General features: G+C 63.0%; 1 protein-coding gene across 2 annotated transcripts; it reads right to left on the bottom strand.

The window, feature by feature from the left end:
- Window positions 1–18: 18 nt before the first annotated feature.
- On the bottom strand, window positions 19–21,163 carry GIT1 (GIT ArfGAP 1). Of its 2 annotated transcripts, none has more exons than XM_029081906.2 (20): window positions 21,040–21,163; window positions 10,295–10,428; window positions 9,798–9,910; window positions 9,462–9,567; window positions 8,983–9,200; window positions 8,604–8,698; window positions 8,090–8,132; window positions 6,909–6,935; window positions 6,614–6,662; window positions 6,218–6,290; window positions 5,138–5,235; window positions 4,413–4,524; window positions 4,025–4,158; window positions 3,742–3,894; window positions 3,436–3,660; window positions 3,293–3,346; window positions 2,822–2,895; window positions 1,744–1,926; window positions 1,513–1,576; window positions 19–1,330 (listed from the first exon to the last, which is right to left on the bottom strand). In XM_029081906.2, exons 1-20 carry the CDS (start codon window positions 21,089–21,091, stop codon window positions 1,118–1,120), a joined length of 2,220 nt encoding a protein of 739 aa, XP_028937739.1. In that variant the 5' UTR covers window positions 21,092–21,163; the 3' UTR covers window positions 19–1,117. The 2 variants fall into 2 exon arrangements, with proteins under 2 accessions (XP_028937739.1, XP_028937738.1); XM_029081905.2 differs by lacking the exon at window positions 6,909–6,935 and adding an exon at window positions 3,114–3,200.
- Window positions 21,164–22,505: the final 1,342 nt, after the last annotated feature.

Below are 22,505 nucleotides of genomic sequence, written 5' to 3'. Positions count from 1 at the left end.
GACGTGGGCAGGACGGGGTTAACGCTCACTTATTTATTTTTGATACAAATGTACATTACACTTATCTTGACAGTCAGACCACCCACCACCACCAGCACCACCACCACAGACACAGCCAGCTTCCAGCCCCGTCCCCGGGCTGTCTGGTTCCTCTCTACCAACCCAGGGTCGGGGGGCGGCCTCGGTCCGCCCCTCCGGCCACCCTGTCATGGGTGCGGGGCTGAAGCGGCTACTGGGGAGCCAGCCCCAGCTTGGCCTCCCAGACCGAAGAGGGCAGCCCTTGTCCGGCACAGGCTGGCCTCAGATCCGGGGGGACCCGGGGAGGGGGGTGGGGAGGGCTGCGGCCCCCTCTCCGACAGCACGGGAAAGAGGTGAAGGGAGAGAACTAAGGCTGGGAGTGGGGTAGGGGACGACTGAGTACAGTGGCAAGACCCTGGAGGGAAGGAGGGAGGGGCTATCGGGGCCTGGGTCTGAGGGATGGCCCGGCCAGCGCCTCCCCCTGCCCAGTAAAAGGGAAAGGAGAAGATGAGTGAGAAAGAGAGAGAGAGAGTGGGTGTGCTGGTGGTGGTCCCCTGGCGGGCCAAGGGGCCAGAACCATTTGGCATGAGAGGGCTAGCAGCAGGGGGGCTGGGAGGAGGGAAAGAGGGGGCTGCAGCCTGGGGCCAAGGGGACAGCCACCACAGAGACTACGGGGGAGGCAGGGAAGGAAGGGGAAGTGCCCCCCGCCCAGCCCACGGCGGGGGCTGAGCCGGCTCATGGGGGTGGGGAGGAGACCCTGGGCCAGAGTGGCCCCAAGTCTGTTCTGAGGGAGCCCGGGGAGGGGAGGGGGTGGCCCTGCCCTGGTCTCTGTGCTTGCGGGGTGGGGGGAGGAGAGGGCACAGATGGGGGCACTATTTACAGAGGAGGAGTTGGGTCCTGCTGCCTGGTCTTGCTTCACGTGTGTCGGGGAGGGGCGGGCTGGGGGGAGGCGCCAGGGCTCATGGCCACCGGGCAAGGGTGGCAGCTCTAAGGACACTTACGCCGGCGGCTCCTCTCCTGGGGGTGAGGGGAAGGAGCGGGACCCCGGCCCCTCCAGCCAGCCGGGACCCAGGGAGTGAGGGGAGGGGCCGGGGGGCAGTCACTGCTTCTTTTCTCGGGTGGTGATGGTGACCAGCTGCTTGGCAGCCTTGGCGATGTCGTAGGCACACTGGATCACCTGCTGAGTGAGCAGCTGAAAGTCCACGGGGGCCCCCGGTTCGGGGGGTGCCGTCTTGCGGCACTCGCTCTGCAGCCGGTAGGCGCTGGCGTTCAGCAGGCGGAGGGAGCTGCGCACGGGCTCCAGGGCTGGCCTCTGGGGGCGGAAGGAAGGGAGTGGGGGTGGAGGGTAAGGCTCCCTTCTCCTCCACCCCCCCGCCACAATCCCGGCTCCTTTCCCCCTCCCCCCAAGCCTGAAGCTGGGCTTCCCGGTGGGGTGAGGGGTTCGAGGGAAGGGTGAGCGCCCCCACCCCCATCCACCTTATAGTCCCTTCCCACCTTTGGAAAGAGAGAGGCCATCTCTGTCACCGCCACATGGATCTTCTCTGAACATGGCACAAAGCTGGGGGCATGAGGAGAAGAAGAGGCTTGAGTCAGGCTCCCACCACCATCTCCGTGACAAGCCGGGGTGGGGGCGTGGGAGCACCCCCCTCGGCCACAGTGCCCCTCCACACCCACGTCCAGCCCCCTCTGCTCCCCACTGCCTCTCGGCCCCGCCCCACACTCAACCTGTCGTGCTTGAACTCCTGTGCGGCGCGTAGAAGCTCCTGGATGTTCTTGGTGACCTGCTCCGTCTTCAGGATCACATCTTCGGTGCTGGGCAGCCCGGGGTCCAGCTCCCCTTCCGGGCCATCCAGCTCAGCGTGGAAGTCCTCGTCCTTGCCCAGGTCCAGGAAGCGTTTCCCCTCCAGGCTGTGGGGAGAGTTGGGGGTAGGGAGGATCCAGGAGGGAGGAGCGGTCGAGCCCTCGACCCCTACCTTCCCTTCCTCTCCATCCACCCCGGCCCAGGCACTGGTCCACACCCTGGCTTGGTTCCTGCCTCAGCTGCCCCTCTGACCTCCCCGCCTCCAGCCTCTCCAGGCAACCAGTGGTATTTATTGAGCACTTACTGTGTGCAGAGCACTGTACTAAGCCCTTGGAGTACACTACAACAGAGTTGGTAGACTTATTCCAGTGTCTACAACCTTAGTCCATATTTCCTTCTGCTGCCCAGATCACTTTTTCTAAAATATCCTGCACACATTCCCCCTCCAAAAAACCTCCAATGGTTACCCATCCATCTTATTAAGCAACATCTTCTGACCATTGGCTTTAAGGTGTTCAGTTAGCTCACCCACTCTCACCCCATCCCCTCTCTTCTACCACACACCTCAGCTCACACTCTAGTCCGCCAAAACTCTCCCCTCCGCCATGTGTCTTGGTCCCGATTCTCCTGCCTCTCAGCCCTGGCTCATTCGCTTTCACCCAAATCGAGCTCCTTCTCCTTTCAAATCCACCGCTCCTCAGCTCTTTCCATCTTCAAAGCCCTTCTAAAATCCCCCCGCCACCAGGAAGCCTTCCCCAGTTAACTTCCTTCACCTCCAGACTCCCCCGCTCAAAACCTCCCATCACCCTTTTCTACATGTTTCCTTTCTGTCCTCTGCTAAACACTTCCTCCTCCTTCCCGTGACTACTATTGCCCCTGTTCCCCATTAGATTGGCCGCTCTTCGTGGGGAAGGTCAGGTTGTTTAGGACAGTGCTCTGCACCCAGAAGGCGCTCACTTCTGCGGGCTCCCAGGGGCCGTAAGGGGCAGACCCCACTCTTACCCAAGCAGTGGCTCCCCGCTCTGGGTGTTGTCGTAGTCGCTGTCGGTACCGCTTCCGTGCCGGGACAGCTTGCTCTGGGGGTGGGGAGGGAGTGTGGGCATCAGCCCCTCTGAGAGCCCCTCCCACCCTCGCCCTGCCCGACTCCCTCCCTTGGCCACACAAACCTCCAGTCCCTCTTGCCCTCACCCTGCCTTTCAGACAGCCTCCCTTGGCCACATAACCACACACACACACACGCACACCCATCCCTCCCTCCCTCCATCCATCGCTCCCAGGCCCGCGGGGTCGTCACCATGTGGCGGCCCCCATCCGACGGGCAGGAAAGCAGCGGGGAGGAGGGCGGGAACGGCCCGGCTGAGGCAGAGACTCCCTTCCGGATCTGAAACCCACAGAGCCCGATCAGCCCCGGGCCAGGCCCCGGAGCGGACAGGCAAGGCGGGGCCGGTGGAGCACGGTTTGGGCACTGCTTACCCGGTACAGGCTGGGGGGGATGTGGACAGAGTACATGGCGTCATCTTCCAGTTCCTGAGGACGAACCAGGAGTTGGCGTGGGGGGCTCCTCCACCACGGGGAGACCCCTCCCTCTGCCCCCAGGGCCCCGAGCCCGCACTCACACTGCCGTGGAAGGGCTGGAGCCGGGTGGCTAGCTCGTCCCCGGGCTGGGCACCAAAGGGCTTGAGGGCGGTGCCTGGCTCATACATGGAGAACGCCTGGCGGTCCCGGCGGTGGGCGCCCACGTTCAGGTGGCCGTGGTCGGTCCGGTCGCCGGACCCGGGGGCCGGGGGCGCCGGGCCAGTCTGCTGGCGGATCTGCGAGTTCTCGGCCTGCAGTTTGTGGATCTGGGGGCGGGGCGATGGTGGGGTCACTCCCTGTGCCCCCCGGGGATGCTTCCACCCCACCTGGGTGAGGTCCAGACTCACCTCCCGCTGCAGCCGCCGCAGCTCGTCGCTCAGGCTGCTGTTGACCTTGAGGAGCTGCTGCACTTTGGCTTCAGAGGCAGCCAGGGCCTTCTTGAGCTCCAGGTACTCCTGCAGGGTGACCGCCCCATCCGACAGGTCCGACGAGTCCATGCTCTGCGGGGGGCACCGGGAGGCGCACTATCAATTGCCATGCCCGCCGGCCCCCTGCGCCCACAGGAAGGGGCCGGGGTGGTGGTGTGGACGGGCGGGGGGACGGGGCACGGCCTCACGGCGGGGCACTCACTCGGGCCCGGTTGTTGCGGCCGGCGTTGGCGCTGCGTAGCGGCTCCTGATCCGTGTCCTCGTCGGATGCCACGCTGTCGTAGTCGTGCTGGTCGTCGGGGTCGCTCTGGCTCCGCAGCGAGAAGTCGAGGTTGTCTGGGCCAGGGAAAGGCGGTATGTTTGGTGGCTACCAGCGGCCCGGTGCCCAACCGAGACTGGGGAGGCTGGGTTGGAGGGGTCCCCAGGAGGGGGCCCGATTCGGTAGGAGCCAGAGAGAACCCTGCCCCCCACCCCTGCAAGCAAAGACATACATGCCCCGAGCTGACCCCTACAGATGGCCTCCCCTACCCCCAAACACCCTTCTAACGTCCACTGCCCTGTCTTCCCCCTGCTCAATGCCCTCACCACACCTGTTGGGCTACCCAGGCTCTTGCCCTGCTGCCTCCGCTTGGCCTCGCTGAGGATATCAATGATCAGGGTGGCGAACTCACGGGCATTGAAGCGAGCTAGTTTCTGTCGCCCCTGCCAGAGAGAAGGGAAACCGAGGCCAGGGTCAGAGGGCTCTCGGGGCCTCTAGCCGGGACCCCAGGAGGGGACAGAACTAGGATTGACCACGTTCGACTGCAAGCCCCAGCCATGAGAGAATGCCCCACCAGCTCCCCGGGGTGGGGGTCTGTGCTTGGCAGCCCCTATGCTTGGAGAAGGGGGTGGGCAAGGCAGAGGGGGTGGGCAGGGCAGAGGGGGTGGGCAGGGCCTCTCTCTTAGGCTGGCACACCCTGGTATCCAAGGGACATCCCACTCTGTCCCTGGGCCAGGACAGGCCATGGGGCCTGTGGGGGGAGGGGAGGAAAGGAGGAGGAGTTGGCACAGCCCCCAGCCCGGACAACAACAGGCTGAGTAACGGCACAGACCGGAGGCCTCAGAGAGAGAGAGCGGGAGGGGAGGGGGATGGTGGGGACGGGGACAGAGCGGGGTGGAGGGGAGCGGAGAAGGGCAGAGGGGAGGGAGGGAAGGAGGGGATGGGGGCAGTCCAGGGCCCAGTCTGACCTCAACCATCCCCAGCAACGGCCAAGGTACTCCCCTCCCCCCGCTGCCCTCCCCCTCCAACCCACACAGTGCAGCCCCCGCCTCTCACCTGGTTGCGTGTAGCCGAGTATTCCGGGTTGACCGGTAGGAAGGGCACAGCACTGCGCTCCGTCACCAAGGTGCTGTGGTTCTGTGTCGCCAGCCACACTGCCGGGGGGATAGATGCCCGTCACAAGGCTGCCCGGCCCGCTCTGGGCAAGGGGTGGACTCCGGGGAAGGGGCAGCCAGTGGGTGGCCTCTCCAACTTCCACTCAACAGGCTGGTGGCGGGGGCAGCAGGCGGGCAGACAGGCGGGCGGGCAGGGAGTGTGGATGGGGGATACGGGGCTTGGGGGGTAGGATGGTGGCTGAGCCCTGGGGGCTGTCCCTCCCTTCTCCACAAGCCCGGCCCAGCCCAGCCCAGGGTTTGGGATAGAGTCAGCGCTGTGGCCAGGAAGGAATGAGGGAGGGACGAGGGAGGAGGGGAAAGCTGGGGAAGGAGCCAGGAAAGAGGGGGCGGGGATGGGGAGACCGGGAGAGGGGAAGGAGAAAGGGGAGAGAAAAGGGGAAAAGGAGAGAGAAGGGAAGCAGGGAAGGTGAGGGAGAAAAGGGAAAGAGGGAGACGGGAGAGGAGGAAAGGGGAAAAGGGGAGAGAGGAGAAGGGGGGAGAGGGAGGAAGGAAGAAGAGGGGAGCGAAGGAGCTGAGACAGGACAGCAGGGAGACACTGGGAAGGGAACTGATGGGCTGGCTGGCTACCTCTAGGTCTCATTTCACTCCTTCCCACTGCGGCCGCACAGGCTGACCCCCTCACTTTGGGCAGCTTCCACCCCCTCCTCTCCCCAGAGACCTTTCCAACCCCCAACTCTGGCTTCCGGCCTTGGTCCGCTGCCTCTGAGTCTGATAAATCCTGCTAGGGGAAGAGGTTGGGACTCCTCTTCCTTCAGCTCCTAGTGGTGCCCCTCAGCTGGGCACAGCAACTAGCCTGGCTTCCCTGCCCCCTCACACCACCCAGGAGCCATAGCACAGGCCTGGAACCACAGAAGATCCCACCCCAATCTCAGGCCATGGGCCCTTGGCACTGCCCCCTCCACCATGACCCTGGGCAACAACCCACGCTGCCTCCACTCTCCCCCTGGGCAGCATCCTTCACCAGCATCGTTCTCTCGCCGGTCCACTTCATCATAGACGTCCATGGCCAGTTCCTCAAACAGCCGGTTGCTGAGCTGGAGGTAGAGGGGACTGGGTCAGAATCAAGCCAGGGGTGCAGGGGAGGGGAGGGGAGCTAGAAGAGGGGTGGGGCTCTAGTGTGGAAGGAGGCCTCACCCAGGCAGATGTGCCGGGGAGCCCCGAGCTGGAGAAAAATCAGGCTGCAGGTGAGGGGATTGGGGCTGCTGAGAAAGCTGCACAACCCCTTCCCCCACAATTTCAGGGGGCAGATTACAGGTGCCAAGTTGCCAGGCTGCCCCTGGATCAGAGGGAGTTTAAGGGGTCCAGACTCAGGGCTAGCCCCCTTTCTCCGAAGTTCCCCATCCCCCTCTCCACTCACCGCTTGCAGTTTCTTCTTGGCTGCCTTAGCCAACTCTGAGAGGTCCAGGCTGTGGGGGCCAGAGGAGATGCACGATGAGGAGGTGCAGGGGTGGTCCCCAGGTCCCAACCCATCCCCCCGCAAACCATTGCATGCTGGGTCCCTGCGGGGGTGGCGCAGATCCAGGGTCGGAGCCATCGGGGAGGGCCTCGAGGCCTCCCGGAGGTCTCGAGACGTGTGTGGCCTAACACAGACGGACCCCCAGACCCTCGCCCGTCCCGCCCCCTGGCCGAGGAGCCTGCCCCGGGCACAATACCTCTGAGACATGCACTTTTGCCGAGACCTAACTCCAGAGGAAGGCAGCAGAGGGAAGAACAGGACAGAGGCATATGGGTTATACCCGACCGCGGGTCAGCGCCGGGGCTGCCCAGAAGGCCCCTCGCCCCCGCCCCCCTGCCCCGTGCACGCCGAGACTGAACAGACACCGCTTTGGGGAGGAGGGCCTGGAGGGGTCTGCTGAGGTGAGGCGTGGGGGGCACTCTCCCCTCCCTAAGTGTGCCTAGACTTGAGGAGGGGACAGCTCTTTTCTGTCCGGCGGTGGGGCCTCGGTTTCCAGTATGGGAAATGGGCGTTAAGCCGCACCGTCCCAGGCCAGGCAGGCAGTAGGCAGCGGCCTCGCCCTCTTGTGACCACAAGGTGGCAGCAGCGCCCGACTGAGGAGCCCAACAACGGGCCCAGCTAGTGGGTCCATTGGGGTTGGGATGAGTTGGGGCATCTCTGGATGGGCAGTGCGGCCGGGGCAGTTTCTGGCCCTGGGTGCTGGGATTCTGACGCCTGGTTCAGGATAAGAAGCGGTGAGGGGACTGGGTTGCCTTCCGGGTCGGGGGTGATGGTGCCAGGGAAGTCTAGGCCTCCTGGGGATCTCCTCAGGACACCAGCCCCGGGAACACTTCCCGCTACGGGTCCCCGTGGGCACCAACGCTGTCCTCCCCAGCCCTGCCCTCAGCCACCGGGCAGAGGGGGGAGTCCCACTAGAGGTGCCCTAACCCCACCCAAAGCCGACATCCAGTCCCAACCCAAATGCCAGGCCCCTCGTGAGGACCGGGACGCTGCCGGGACACTGGGTCTCGGGTGCTTGACCTTCTGGGCCACGCGGCGGGGCGGCTCCACCTAAACTCCCAGGACCCCTTCCGGCTTCAAGGGAGGGACGCGGCTGCAAACCGTTGCCGGGCTGAGTTTGGGTTTGCGAGTTTGGGGGACCCTAGGGCCTGGCTCCCAACCTTTCATCCCAGGCCCCACGATAGCCTGAGAAACCCCTAACTCGAGGCCCAGGCTCCCGGCCCCTCACCCACCGGGGCATGGGACCGAGGCACACCCGCTGCTCATGGGGCTGAAAGGGGTCACGGTTGCCTCACCCCAAGTCTTTCTCCTCTGGAGAGCCCCCAGCCCTCCCTGGATGCCCCTCGGTGTCCCTTGCTGGCAGGACCGGTCACTCACCTGTCAGCCATCTGGGGGATGATGTAATGCCCATTCTTGTGGTCTGAGCAAAATCAAAACAGCCAGTCACCAGTGGGGAGGCAGGAGGCTGGACCCTGGGGCCAGAAGCGCCCCCCTCTGACCTCCCCCTCCCCAGCCCCCCTCCACGTGATGGGCTTGCTCCCAGCTGGAGGAAGATGGGAGAGGAGGGCAGAGCTCACCCAAAGGAGGGGCTGGGCCCAGGGCATGGGGGCGCTGGAACTGGTGGACAGCCACGAGGGTCCCGGAGAGGGGTATCGGGCAGGGGGGCGGGAGGCTTGGCCAGTTGTGCACACTCATCGCTCCCCCACCCCCACCCCATCCCTGCTCCTAGCTGAGCCTGAGCCCAAGGCACTTTCACAGGAGCCAGTTGCCTAGCAACATCGTTCCTCAGCTGGCTCTGTCGCCATGGCGCCAGCTGCCGGGGCGAGGCCGGGGCCACGGCCCCTCCACCACCCCTTCCTTCTCCGGCCAGCCGTGGGGGTCTGGGGCTCACCTGGCTTGCGTCCACAGAGGTAGAAAGCCAGCCGGTCGGTCAGCTCATACTGGCACTCCACCAGCCGGTCAGCCAGGTCGTGGTGCCCGGCCTGCCTGCAAGGGGATGTCGGAGGGGTGGAGCTCAGGATGGATGGAAGCCACTGTGCCCACCCAGCCCACCTCCTTCAATCAATCAATTGTACTTCTTGAGCGCTTACCGTGGGCAGAGCACTGTACTAAGCGTTTGGGAGAGTTCAATAAAAACAATATAATAGACATTCCCTGCCCACAATGAGCTTGCAGTCTAGAGATGATCTTACAGCCCACCCGGTCTCCCCTTTCTCTGCCCCAGAGCCCTCCCCATGTCCCAGCTCCACCGGTCGCTCCCCCGGGCTCACCTGGCATAGTCAATGGGGGTGCGCCCGTTGACGTCTGGGGCACCGGGGTCGGCCCCGTACACCACCAGCAGCTCGGCCTGCAGGGTCTGCCCAGCCTTGGCTGCCACGTGCAGGGGCGTGGTGCCTTTCTCTGGGTGGAAGAAATTGGCCTGGGCGCCCAGGGATAACAGGCGGAGGCAGGTCTCCAGGTTGCCCGTCCGCACACTAGAATGAAGTTGCTGCGGGGGGAGGGGAAACGGGAGGGCTCAGCTGGGACCCCAAGACTGTGGGCCTGGGGAGTCACAGGAGGGGAAGCTGGGCCTGGGGAGCCACAGGAGGGGAAGCCTTATAGGGGCTTCGGGAAGGAAGTGGGTGGTCTGGCTTTGGGAGCGGATAGGGATAGGTTAAACTCGAGAGGGTCAGAGGTCCTCCTCTGGCCCGGCAGGGGTCAGTCACTGCTCCCCACCCCTAACCCCCCCAAGTCCCGTGGGCATGCCCACCTTGCTGAGGTCCTTGGCGGTGACCCCGTCATCATCCCTGCAGGGCAGCTTGTGCACAAATGCCAGCATCTGATACTTGGCCCGGATGAACTCTGACTTGGTGGGGCTGGGGGAGTGGGTGGGAGAGGAAAGAGGAGAGGGGTGGCAGGTAAGGTTCCCAGACAGCTCATCTCCATTCCAGGCCGCCAGCTCGCATCCCATCCCCCCAACGCCCCCTCCTCCCAACGTCAATCCCCAGCCTCCAGCCTGCTCCCAGCCCCGCTCCCACCTGGCCCCCACCCTCCAACCACCTCCCCAACAACCCTGCTCCTAGCCCCTCTCCCCGCCCCCACTCACTGGACTTTGTCCTGGGGATTGGCCTTTCGCCGGCCACTCTGCACCTGGGCGGGGTCCAGCAGCGAGTGTTCCCAGATAGAGTTGGCCCCATTGCTGGCGAGTGTGTGGACCATCTAGGGAGAGGGTGGGGAGTGCTGGGGGTGGGCCACAGCTTCAAGTTGGGGGTAGGGACTCCCACGGCTGCCCCCGGAGCCAGCGTCCTGCTGGCTAGGGAGGGCGCGGGAGGAACAGGGGACCCCAGAGGGGCTTCGCTGGGCACGGTGCCCCGGGGCCCCCCAAGACCTCCCAGAGCGGAACTCCAGCCCTTCCTTGACCTTATAACCCCAAAGGCCCGGCAGCCTTTGGGGCCGGGGCAGCCACGGAGACAGCGTCCTGACCAGTCTGGGGGAGGGATCCGGCTCCTCTGATTATTCCAGCCCTTCCCGCCCCCGCCCCTCACCCAATCTGGCCGGCGGGGTTGGGGTGGGGGCTGGAGGGGAGTGCCCTCAGCCTGGTACCTGCAGCAGGGTGGGGGGCCAGGGACTGTGGCGCAAGTGCTTGACGATGGAGATGTGGCGGCCCAAGCTGCGGTGGACGCTGCAGCATTCGTCGCAGACCAGCACACCCCGGTTGATGGAGGCCCAGCCGGGGTCTGAGGAGGGGACAGGGCACCCCTTTGTCAGCCCCTTCCGCAGCTTCCCCTGGTGGCCTAGGACTTGGATGGGGCTGCAGCAGCCCTGGGTGACTAGTGGTCTGTGGCTCTGTCCCCTCAGTTCCTTCCTCTAGTCCAGGAATCCGAGCTAGGTGGGGCGGGGTGGGTGGGAAACTCTGGGAAGATTGGAGGATGGGGAGCCACTGGACCCAGGTTTGATGCCGCCCCCGGGGCTACGGCTCCCCATTTCCTTCCCCAGCACTCCCCCGCTGCTGCCGCCAATTCCGGCTCTCTCAAGCTGGGCCCTGGCACGGCCACCTCCCCGTTTGGGGCACGGTGCCACACTACTGCCTCCCGACGGGATTGGGAATGACGATGGGGTGAATTGTCCATTCAAAGCCCTCAGAACCCCTGATCCCCCACCTGTCCCAGAAACCTCTGTCTCTCCAGCTGCCCTGGCCCTGAACCATGGGGCTCCAAGAAGAGCCAAATCCGGGCCAGCTCTCCAGAGACCCTGGGCCAGGGGAGTGAGGCTCATGCCTAGACTTGTTCTCTGCTGGGCACTCTGCCCCCTCGCTGACACCAGCACCTGCCCAGCACCAATGCCCGCAGACCAGCAGTGTCTCTGAGCAGCCTGGCTCTTGGCAGTGCCTCGGGCCCACTCCCTTCCCCTCACAGAGCCGCACACCCGCCTGCTGGGCCCAGGAGAGAGGGCTGACCTCCGGGGTGAGACACTGGAGACTCCATCCTTCCACGCTCAGGGCTCCGGAGGAGGCTGCTGACTGGCTTTCCCTGGTGCACTGGGCTCCCCAAGGGCCCGGACAGCCCGAACTCCATGCCGGCTCCCTGGGCTTGCAACTGCCACTCCGGGCACTTCGTCTCTCCCACACCACCGTGGGCAGACAGCAAGACGGACAGAACCCATCCATGCTACCCCTCCCCACCCTCCTGATACACCTGCCAGGCCCAGATGGTGTTGGGAGACCAGCGGTCAGTGAGTGCCACCAGCCATGCAGTGGGGGTGGGGGGGTGGGGGCAAGCGTATCTCTAGGGCTCCTGCTGTGCCAAGCTTTCTGTCCAAACCCAGCATCCCCGCCCGGCCAGGGCCCCTACACTGCCCTCTTCCCTTCCCCTAAGTGAAATGATATTAATAATAATGAACGTTTTCAAAACAATCAGTCCCTTAACAGGCCGATCAACTGGGGCCAGCCTAGGGTGAGCTGGCTAGGAATGGGGGCCACCAATCTGGACCTGGCCCATACCTGATGCCACACATTCTGGGGTCCCTCCTCTGGAGGCACTTAGCTCCCATTCCTCATGATTTAATGGACTCCCTGACCCTGGCAAGGGGACAGTGCCCCCAGCGGAGTCCCCAAATCTTCCAGGGGGCTCGGGTGAGACCTCTACCTGGGGGTCTCCGAGGAGCAGTCGGGACTTGGGACTCCCCTGCCGCTCCCAGCCAGAGAGAGGGATGCCCCACCCCCTCCCTGCAGAGCTTGACCCCAGCCAGAGAGAGCGGCATCCCCGACCTGACCCCCTGCCACCCTGAATGCAGAGACCAATGGCAGTCACGGAAGACTGAGGGGAGCAGGGACAGAACTCCCTGCCCCAGGCCCAGCTGGGCCTTCGGGGGGGAAAGAAGGGCCGCTGGGTCCCAGGGTGGTGCCCGGGCATGCAGACTGCCCTGCCAGATGGATGCCACACAGCTCTCATTCTCCCTGCTCCAGGAGCGGGTGCCAGCTGTCCCCTCCTCTCCAGCTTGCCGCTCCAACACGCTGCTCTGCCGTCTCCTCCCCCTCACCTCCAGTCTGCTGTCTCCTTCCTCTCACCTCCCTCCTCCTCCTCCTCCTCCTGCCCCTGCTTACTCCCCCTGGCCGAGCTCCCTAGAATCCAGACTTCCACTGTCCAGGGGAAGCACCTTGGCCTAGTAGAAAGAGCATGGAATTGGGGTCATGAGGCCCAGGGGTTGGTCCTGGCCCTTCCACTGACCTGCTGGGTGACCTCGGGCGAGTCACTTAACCAATCTATGCCTCAGTTTCCTTATCTGTAAAATGGGAATAGGATGCCTCTCAGACTGGGAGCCCCACGTGGGCCGGGAGGACTGTTTCCGACCCAAAACAGTGACTAAGCACTGTCATTACTACTCTTGGGTGGTCTCGGAGAAGGGCCGGTGAGCAGGGGGCTTTGGGTCGGGGGGGGGCGGGAAGTGGTAAAGAGAGAGAGAGTCCTCGGACAACTGAGCCAAGCCCTGCACCTGCAGGAAGAGAAGCCACGATCCCAAACTCAGGGTCCCGCTCTCCTGCTCCCCCAGTATCTGGAAGAGCAGGAAGCCATGACGACTCCCTCCCCTGTGCCTTTCCAGGTTGGATTTTGAAGGCTTAGGCTTGTCCCGGCCATTCCCCGCTGGTAAGGGGCCAAGTTAAAGAGGCGAACGTCCATGGTGGAGGAGTCGGCCACCATACCTGGCTGACCCAGGGCCAGGGCTGGGGGAGAACAGGCCGAGGGAAAGAGTGCGAGTCCGGCTTAGATTGGGAGGTGGCGGGGTCTCCTGAGCAGCAGGTGTGCAGGGTGGGGGAAATCAGGCTAATTCTGTTTGGGCCTTCTATATAACATTCCCCTTCCTTCCCCCCTCCACCCCTAAACACACGCACCCTCTGGATAACACTCCCCTTCCTTCCCTCCTCCAACCCCAAACACACACACCCTCTATGTAGCACTCCCCTTCTTTCTCTCAACATCCCCCCACCATGCGCCCTCCCTTCCTCCCCCCCACACCCTCCCCAACACACTACCACCTTGGAGGCAGGCTGACGGTTGTCCCGGCAACACACAGACTGGGGCCTTCTCATGCTCAGGCTTCCCTCCCTGGGCCTCCCTGCTGCACCCTGAGTCAAGGCCCAGAGGGAGGGGGAGGCCACTGCTGACCAGTCCCCAGGGCAGTGCCCAGCCTCTCTGGAGGCGTGATGGGGAGGGGGGATGCCTCGAGGCTGCACGAACCCCAAGGAGGGGTCTGCTGGGGCAACTGCTAAAGGGGCAGGGCTGACCCCCACCCCCACTGGGAGCATGGAAGGAGGGCCCACACCCCCTCCCCCAAGGAGATCGCCTGCCCGGCCCCCGGGACAGAGACAGCTGCTCCGGGCTGCGGCCACAGCAGAAAGGTCACGGGAGAAAGCCGGCATTGTGCTCTAGCTCAAGAACTGGGAGTGTCCTTCTGGCCCTGAGGTTCTCCCTGCTGCCCGGTCCCAGGGGCCTCTGCTTCTTCTCCCTGCCCTGAGGGTCTCCCTGCTGCCCGGTCCCAGGGGCCCTCACTGCCTGTCCTGGCCCAAGGCTCTCCCTGCTGACTGGTCTCAGGGGCAGCCTGCTCCATTCCAGCTCCAAGGCTCTCCCTGAGGCCTCGGTGGGCCCATCCCCAGAGACTATGTGCCCATCCTCTACTCACCCCGCCCACTCCACCATCCCCACCCCACCGTCTGCCCAAGGGCCATCCGGGGGAGTGGACCGGGAGCCCTATACCGAACCATCATCACCTTTAGGGCCTGGCCCACTGAGGGATCCCTCAGGGTGGCCGGCACTGAGGAGGCCTCTGCAAAGGATGTCCTGGGCTCGGGGACCTTAGAGTCCAGTGGGGTCAGAAAGCAGTGATCACAGCCCTCTCAGTCACGCTGATTCTTCTTTAGCTCTATCCTCAATCCTGCCTGCAACTTAAGCCCGCTTGGCAACGGCTGAGACAGTCCTGTTCGCGGGGGCCGCTTGTGGCCACGTCAGCTTGCCAGGAGGCTCCCACTCCTCCCACCTGCGGCCTCCCACGGGGAGGGGGACCCACTGCATAGCAGTGTCAGGGGAAAACACGGCAGAGAGGACCCCATTCTCCCTCACACCAGGACAGCCAGACTCCGCCTCCCTCCTCCAGGCTTGGGGGCTTGGGGCCAATCTGGAGGTGTCCTCAGCTCAGAAAGGCCCGGTGCAGGGATGGCGATGAAGCCTGGCAGGGAGGGGGCTTGGGCATTCCTCAGAGGGCACCTCTTGCCATTTGCCAAACTGCCCATCCTTAATAATGACAATAATAATGGTGTTCGTTAAATACTTACTCGGTGTCAAACACTGTCCAAAGCCCTGGGGTAGCTAGAAGTTAATCATCTCGGACACAATCCTGTCCCACATGGGGTTCCCTGTCTCATAGGAGGACAGGTAATACTCCACATTTTACAGATGAGGAAACTGAGGCACAGAGAAGTTAAGTGACTTGCCCAAAAGTCACAAAGCAGACAAGTGGCAGGGTCAGGATAGAGTCCAGTTCCTCCGACTCCCAGGTCCAAGCTCGTTCAACCCGCCAACGCTGCTTAAGGGCAAAGCCTCCCCCAAGTCTTGACTCTCCACTCCCTGGGCCGCTCCTGGCCCCCGTCCCTCTTCCACCCGACCCCTCCGCCACCCCACCCCCTCCCCCAGGCAGCTACAGCCTCCCACCCTCGCCCAGGAGCAGAGAGGACACACACCAGCCTGCCCAGAAGCCAAACGAGGCCTCCCCCACAGCCGCCTCCGGTGGCCAGGCTGGCAGGATCGGTGTTCTTTCTCTAGACTGTGAGCTCGCTGTGGGCAGGGAACGTGACTATTAACTCACAAGAACTTAGTACGGTGCTCTGCACCCAGTAAGCGCTCAATAAATACGATTGATTCATCTTTCTAGGCCCAACCCGAACCAGGCCAGGGCTGGTACAGGTGAGTCAGAGGGGTTCTTAAGCCTCCTGCCTCGGGGCTCTCATCCATTCCAGCTAGGCCTAACTCCCCTCCCCCGTATCCCAATGGAAACAGGAAGTCCTCTTCCCTTCCGCTCTCTAACTGCCCCTAGCTCATGGAAACCTCTGACAAACAGGTCCAGGCCCCAGAGGTCAACAGGAACCGGGACATCCTTTGGATTCGGACAACGGACTCAGCCTGCAGTGAGACGGATCGAGGTTAGACAGAAGAAAGAGCATCCAGGCAGGGTAAGGCCTGCTGGCACAAAGGAGATGGGGGGAATCTGGGAAGGGTTTCAGGGCACTGTGCCCAGAGGTGGGAAGTTGGACGGAACGATCTCTGGAAGCCCATTCCAGCATCTGGTTTCCTTGGGGGTGACCCGAGCACCTGCAACACGGTTGCTGCCAGGGCCCAGCCAGCAGGGGGAGCTCTCAGCTCCACATTTGGGTAGAGGGGCAATCAATTAATCAAAGGTATTTATTGAGCGCTTACTGTGTGCGGAGCACTCTACGAGGCACTTAGAATACAATGTAAGAGAGTTGATAGATACACTCCCTGCCCACAACGCGCTTAGACTCCAGAGGGGCAGCTGGGGTCTTCCCCAAACAAGAGCCCTGAGCTCCCTTTGAGGCGAGGCCCACAACTGGTGGCGGAAAGAGGTGGTCGGGACTCCCAACCCCTGCCCCAGTTGAGACCCCGGTGAGAAGGCAGCGGCACGAGCCCCCTCCCGCAGGCGGTCCGGGCAGGAAGCTGGGGAATGACGCACCCTGAATTCCTCCCGGCCAGGTTTCCTGTGAGTGGCGGTGCTCCCAGACGGCAGGCACAGGCCCGGATCGCTCCCCGCCGGGTGGACTCTGCTGCGCCACCGCCGCCACCGCTGCTGTTGCTAAATCCGGGTGGCGCCGGGGGCGGCTCGGAGAGCATCCGTGTACGCGTACCCGGCTCACCCCCTCCCACGGGCTGCCCACCCTCGGGCCCCCCGCCACCTGCGACTAGGCGCTCCCGAGGAGGGGAGGGCTGTGCCGGTTGCTCCAGGATGGGACTGGCTCCCAGGAAATGGTCAGCCGCTGGGCAACCCTGCCCTCTCCCACCCACTGAAGCTCAACTCCCACCCAGTGGCTTCATTCCGCAGCCTCAGACCAAAGAATAGAGTGGACCTCCGAAGGCACGATCCCCGGCCCACTGCCCGTGGATGTTGGGGGGGATCCTGGATCACGTCCCCTATCCCATGGCTGGGATTCCTGGATTTCCTTAGTTGCGCTCCTTCCCCGGCCTCCGCTTTCCGCCATCGGCTCTGGCCAGTGGACCGGGAAGCGCAGGGCACTTGGGATCCCGGGGTCTGGGGAGGGAGGCAGGGTGGCACACGCTGCCGAGGCCCCTCCGGCCGGACAGCCCTGCTCCAGGCCAGGGTGGAAGGCAACGGAGGCCAGAGGCTGTTCTCGTGCCCCCTTCCGTGGGCGTAGGCCATGCAGCCAGAGGGATGGGGAAGGGGAGCTATGGTGGAGGATGGGGGGGGGGGCTCTGAGCTACGGCTGAACAATGCCGGGCGGAAGTCCTGGCCCAGCTACATTGTTTGCCAGCTCAGCGCTTCCCAAGCAATAGAGGAATGGAAAACACACACACATTCTCCCCCGACCCCCCCCCACGCCCCCTCTCCAAGCCAGTACACCCTGCTAGTTTCCCACTCCCAGGCAGGGCCATTCCTACATAGCCCCAATTTCTGGGCATTCAAGTCCAGTCCTAAGCTCCAGGACTCTCAGGCCTGCAGGGGCACAGCTTGGGGGAATGACAAGCGTGGGAGTAGGTGGAAAGAGACAAGGGCTCAGAGAGGGGAGGGGAAAGAGGACAGCAGAACTGGAGGTGCCCTTACCCAGACCCCTCAACCCCAGCCTCACTGGACTGGAGAAATCCCAGCACCCGGTCTCACCTCTGCCAGGGGTCAGTCAGCCCAGCCAAGGCCCAAACGAGTCTTTTGGGGGAGGAGGGGCACAATCTAGGGGTCCCACCAGCCGGACCTCTCCTGCAGCCCATACCTGACTAAATCCCCAGACGGAGCACACATAGGCCCGTCCCCCGGTCCCACGGTCGAGGACCAGACAGAACATACTGGGCTGAGCTCACGCAGTCTCTCCTTGTGGGCGTCCATCCCCTGGTCTTCCCGCCAGCTCAGGTATGCAGTCTCCCCTCTGAGTAGTGGGCACTGCTACTGTCACCCAGGGCACCCAGAGAGATCAAAGTAGTACAGCTCGATCACCTCCCTGCCCCGGAGAGGGGGTGCTACCCTCACTCGGTACCCAAAGATGGCTGTGGGGCTGCCAGGGCAGGACTGACCCAGGACAAGGGAGGCAGCTAGGACCAGTGTGCCTTGGACAGAGCAGCAGGGCCCAGAGGTGGCCACGAGTGCCAGCTCGCTGGAGCCCGTGACCCAAATGGGCTGCTGTGCCAGCCAGGCCCGTTCCAGGGACTCTGAAGGCTCAGTCTTGCTCCCTAGAGTGAGGAAGGAGATCAGGATGCATGGGGGTCCCCCTCTACTCCCAGATCTGGCCTTGAGGTTGGTCACGAGGTCTTCCCTTGGCACAGATGGCTCAGAGATGGAACAGGCCGCCTTGGTGGTGAGACTACGCACGTCTCTGGGGCTCAGTGCTCATGCTCACTGCTCACCTCCTGCAGGCCCGGCCGGGGTCTCAAAGGGAGGAGAAAAGGAAGTCTCACCTGGGTTCAGGACCCCCTTCCAGAGGAGGCTGGGAGAGAGGTCACTCTCAGGGTCCTGTCGTTTCCCCCGACCCATCCCAACAATCACCATTTCTTTGGTCTCTACAGGCCCTACTGCTCTGCCCTGACTCTTGGGAGGCTGAAAGGCACAGTCCACAATTGGGGACCAAGGCCCGGACCCTCAAAGGAGACAGCATCTCCTGACTGGGTAAGACCCAGCTTTGGGGTCAGCGGCACCCAGAAGGGCCCCCTTTTTTACCAGCTCAAGCCCTGGCTCCCTGAGAGAGTCAGTGGGGAGGGAAGTTGTAATTAATCCTGCCAACTCTCCAGACTTTCACCCCAGGCCCAGAAGGCTCCACCTCAGCACACCGGCCCCTCCCACTCCCAACAGTGACTCCAGAGAGCCCTGGCTCCCAGCTGACCCAGGAGCAAAGGGAAAGGAAACCGTCACTTGGGATGCCCAGAGGCCTTCAAGCCACCTCATTCAGCACCAAAGCAGAGGAGGACAAGGGGATGTGGGATAAGGAGACGTGGGGCTCAGGACGACCATTAAAGCTTTAAGATAAACAGCTCCAAGGACAAACCAGATGCTGAGAGGCAGCTTGGCCTAGTGGATAGAGCACAGGCCCGGAAGTCAGAAGAACCTGGCTTCTCATCCCAGCTCTGCCACTTGTCTGCCGCGTGACCTTGGGCAAGTCACTTTACTTTTCTACGTCTCGATTACCTCATCGGTACAATGGGGATTAAGACTGTGAGTCCCATGTGGGACATGGACTGGGTCCAAATTGTATCTATCCCAGCGCTTAGTACAATGCCTGGCACATAGGAAGTGCTTAAATTCCATTAAAAAAAAAGAAGAAAAGATGCCTTCACCTCTTGGGCCAAGCAGCGTTGCATGTCACGTCACCCAATAGGCTGCTGGGGAGCACGGAATCAGGCCCAGAGCCCGGGCCTTGCTGGAGATCTCCCACCAGTGAGTCGATTATTTCCCCCATTAGGGATCGCTTAGGTGGGGAGACAGGTTGGGGCTCTGGACCCTGTCTAATCGATGCTCTGTATTTATGGATCGCCTACCGTTGAAGCAGCAACATGCTAAGCGCGTGGGAGAGTGCGGTACAATAGAGTTGGTAAGCACGATCCCTGCCCTCTGGGAGCCGACAGTCTAGTAATCAGAGAGGGCATGGAAACCCAGGAGGCTTCCCCAGTCTCTCCTAAATACCCAAGGGAGGCCCACCCCCAAGACATCACGAAGCTTTCCTGCGACTGCTGTTCCACCACCGCTCTCACATCCGGCACAGCAACGCGGGAAGGCCACGTGGGGAGGGGGTGGCACCCAAAATAGTCATTAACCAGGAGCCCTCTCCCCCTTGCCAGCTGGCCCCCCCTCCTAAGGCAGGCCCAGTGGCTCCCGAGGAGGCCTAGGAAGTTTGGGGGAACACTGCTGGGAGAATTTTACTGGCCGGGAGCCCCAAACCCGCCAGTTAACTCTGGGGGAGAGAAAGCAGAGTGGCCTAGTGGACAGAGCACGGACTGGGAGTCAGAGGACCTGGGTTCTAATTCCAATTCTGCCAATGGTTTGCTGTATGACCTTGGACGAGTCACTTTTAACTTCTCTGTGCTTCAGTTTCCTCAACTGTAAAACAGAGATTAAATACCTGTGCTCCATCCTTCTTAGGAGGGAGCAAGACCCATGTAGAACAGGGACCTGTGCCCAACGTGATTTGCTTGTATTTACCCCAGCGCTTAGAACAGTGCTTTATACGTAGTAATAATGATAACAATAATAATAACAAGGAGACATCCTCTATGCCTGCCCATGTTCCCCACCCAAACCTGCTGCGGCCCTCCACCCCCGCCCCGAATCTGCAGTGAACAGCCTCTCTGACATCTGCCCCTCACTTCCTCACGAGGGCCAGGGCGGGCAGACAGGAGCAAATTTCCATGCCGAACGGAACTCCCGGCCAGAGAAGGGAAATATAACAGTAAATAGAGCCGGGCAGGAGCCGGGGCTGGGTCACCCATCCCCAGCAAGGACGGTCCTGGCACCCGAAACGCCCCGTAACTTACGCCACCGGGGTCTCCCGCCGCTGAGGGGCCGAGGTCCCTCTCTCACGATGGGGGAAGCCGGGTCCCTCGGGTCCGAACCCCCTAAACATCTGTTTCCTCCCCACCTCCTCCTCCTCGGGAGGGCCACTGATTCGGGGCGACTGTCAGCCTGGTCCAGAGCCACCCACACATAGAAGGATCCTGACCCCTGGGCCCACTGCTACTCCAGGGTCCCGATGCCCAGTGCCCAGGTGCCTGACGTGGGTGTCCAAGGTGAGAGATGGGCCGCCCCTGGGCACGTGCCACCTGCCCTCCCCATATTGGGTTACCTCTCCCTCCCCAATATTTCACAGGAGCCCCAAAGCGGCCACCACCTTGGAGGGTGCCCCCCTCCCCCAGTGCCCTCGGCAGCCCGGGCAGGGCAGAGAAGGGCAGATGCAAGGTAAGGCAGCGGCAGCAGCAGCTCAGACACCAACTAAGCACACACACCTCGCCTCCCTCCCCCATTTCCCCACCACCCCGCGGCCCATCTGCCACCTGGAAGGGTTGGGGGCGGGGGGAGCCCACAGAGGGAGGCAGCTCTGCTGGGCCCAGATCCCCGCCCCCCTCCCCGGGGCTGGTTAACCCAGATTGGAGGGGGTGGGAGGACCAATGTGGGGGTGCGGGGGAGGAGGGGGTCCCCTTCCCACCTTCCCGTTTCTCCTGCTGCTCTCCTCCCGGGGCAGGGGGCCCACACCCCCTCCCCGTCCCCTCCCAAGGACACGGGGCTCTGCGGTGACCCTCCAAGCCCCGCGATCGCAGCCCCCTCCCCCTGCCCGTGCCGGGGGTCCCCGGAGCCCCCGGATTGGGGGGGGGGGGGCGAGGAGGGGGCTCCGATCCCGGCCCCGGGGGTGGGGGGGGGAGAAGACGGGGGGGCTCAAGGCTCCTTCCCGGCCCAGGCCCCGGATCCCGCTCCCGGCCTTGCCTGGGCCGCCTTTCCCGGCCTGGCTGCCGCCCCTCCCCCAGCCCGGCGTCCCGGCTCCCGGAGGGGGAGGGGAGGTGACCGAGCTTGGCGGCGGCGGCGGCGGGGCCCCTCCCCTCCCCTGTCGGCGGCGGCGGCGTCGTTGGTCCGGTCCTTACCCGGGGCGCTGCAGTCGGCGCACACCTCGGCCCGCGGCACCTTCCGAGCCATCCTCAGCGGCGAGGCGGCCGCAGCCTTCTGGGCCAGCGTGGGGGCGAGCGGCGGCTCCGTCGGTCGGTCGGTCGGTCCGTCCCCGCGGGGTCCCGGCGGGTCGGGGGTCGCGGTGGCTCCGGGCCGCTCCCCGCCCGTCGGTCCGTCGGTCGGTCGGTCGGTCGGTCGGTCCCTGCAGCGCTCAGCTGCTCCTGCAGGAAGCAGCGCCGGCCCCGCCCACCAGGGGGCGTGACCACCGCCCAACCACGCCCCCTCCGTGCGACCCCCTCCCACCCGCCTCTAGGGGGCGTGGTCTCCCCGCGCCTGCGCCCGAGACCCCCTCCCCCGCGCGCGTCCCCGCGTCTCCCCCTCCCCGAGCGCGCGCCCCCCCCCCCCTCCAGACCTCTGCTTCGAGGGTCTCAGGCCTCCCCCGCAGCCTCGGTTTCATTCATTCAATAGGATTTATTGAGCGCTTCCTCTGTGCAGAGCACTGGACTGAGCGCTTGGAATGGACAATCAGGCAACAGAACAATCAGGCAACAGATAATGATGTTGGTATTTGTTATGCTATGTGCAGAGCACTGTTCTAAGCGCTGAGGTGGATACAAGATAATCAGGTTGTCCCATGTGGGGCTCACAGTCTTAACCCCCATTTTACAGATGAGGTAACTGAGGCACAGAGAAGTGAAGTGACTTGCCCACAGTCACGCAGCTGACAAGTAGACCATCCGTTCATTCAATAGTATTTATGGAGCACTTACTCTGTGCAGAGCACTGGACTGAGCACTTGGAATGGACAATTAGGCAACGGATAGACCATTCATTCATTCAACAGTATTTACTGAGCGCTCACAATCTGCAGAGCACTGGACTGAGTGCTTGGAATGGGCAGTTCAGCAACAGACCATTCATTCATTCAATAGTATTTATTGAGCACTTACTCTGTGCAGAGCACTGGACTGAGAGCCTGGAATGGACAATTAGGCAACAGATAGAGACCATTCATTCATGCAATAGTATTTATTGAGCGCTTACTCTGTGCAGAGCACTGGACTGAGCGCTTGGAATGGACAGTTCAGCAACAGAGACCATTCATTCAGTAGTATTTATTGAGCGCTTACTATGTGCAGAGCACTGAACTAAGCGCTGGGAATGTACAATTGGGCAATGGATAGTCACCATTCATTCATTCAGTAGTATTTATTCAGTGCTTACTATGTGCAGGGTAATAAATAATATATACAAGTGAGCACGGTGCTGAGGGGAGGGGAAGAGCAGAGGGTGGGGGAGGCGACGGGAGGGGGAGCAGAGGGAAAGGGGGGCTCAGTCTGGGAAGGCCTCCTGGAGGAGGTGAGCTCTCAGTAGGGCCAGATTGGGGAGGGGGAGACACCTGACTCCCCTTATCTCTTCCAGATCACTCTGGAGCCGGGTACCC

Source organism: Ornithorhynchus anatinus, chromosome 17 (assembly GCF_004115215.2).
Source record: "Ornithorhynchus anatinus isolate Pmale09 chromosome 17, mOrnAna1.pri.v4, whole genome shotgun sequence".
NCBI lineage: Eukaryota > Metazoa > Chordata > Mammalia > Monotremata > Ornithorhynchidae > Ornithorhynchus > Ornithorhynchus anatinus.
This window is presented reverse-complemented; position numbering and strand designations above follow the sequence as displayed.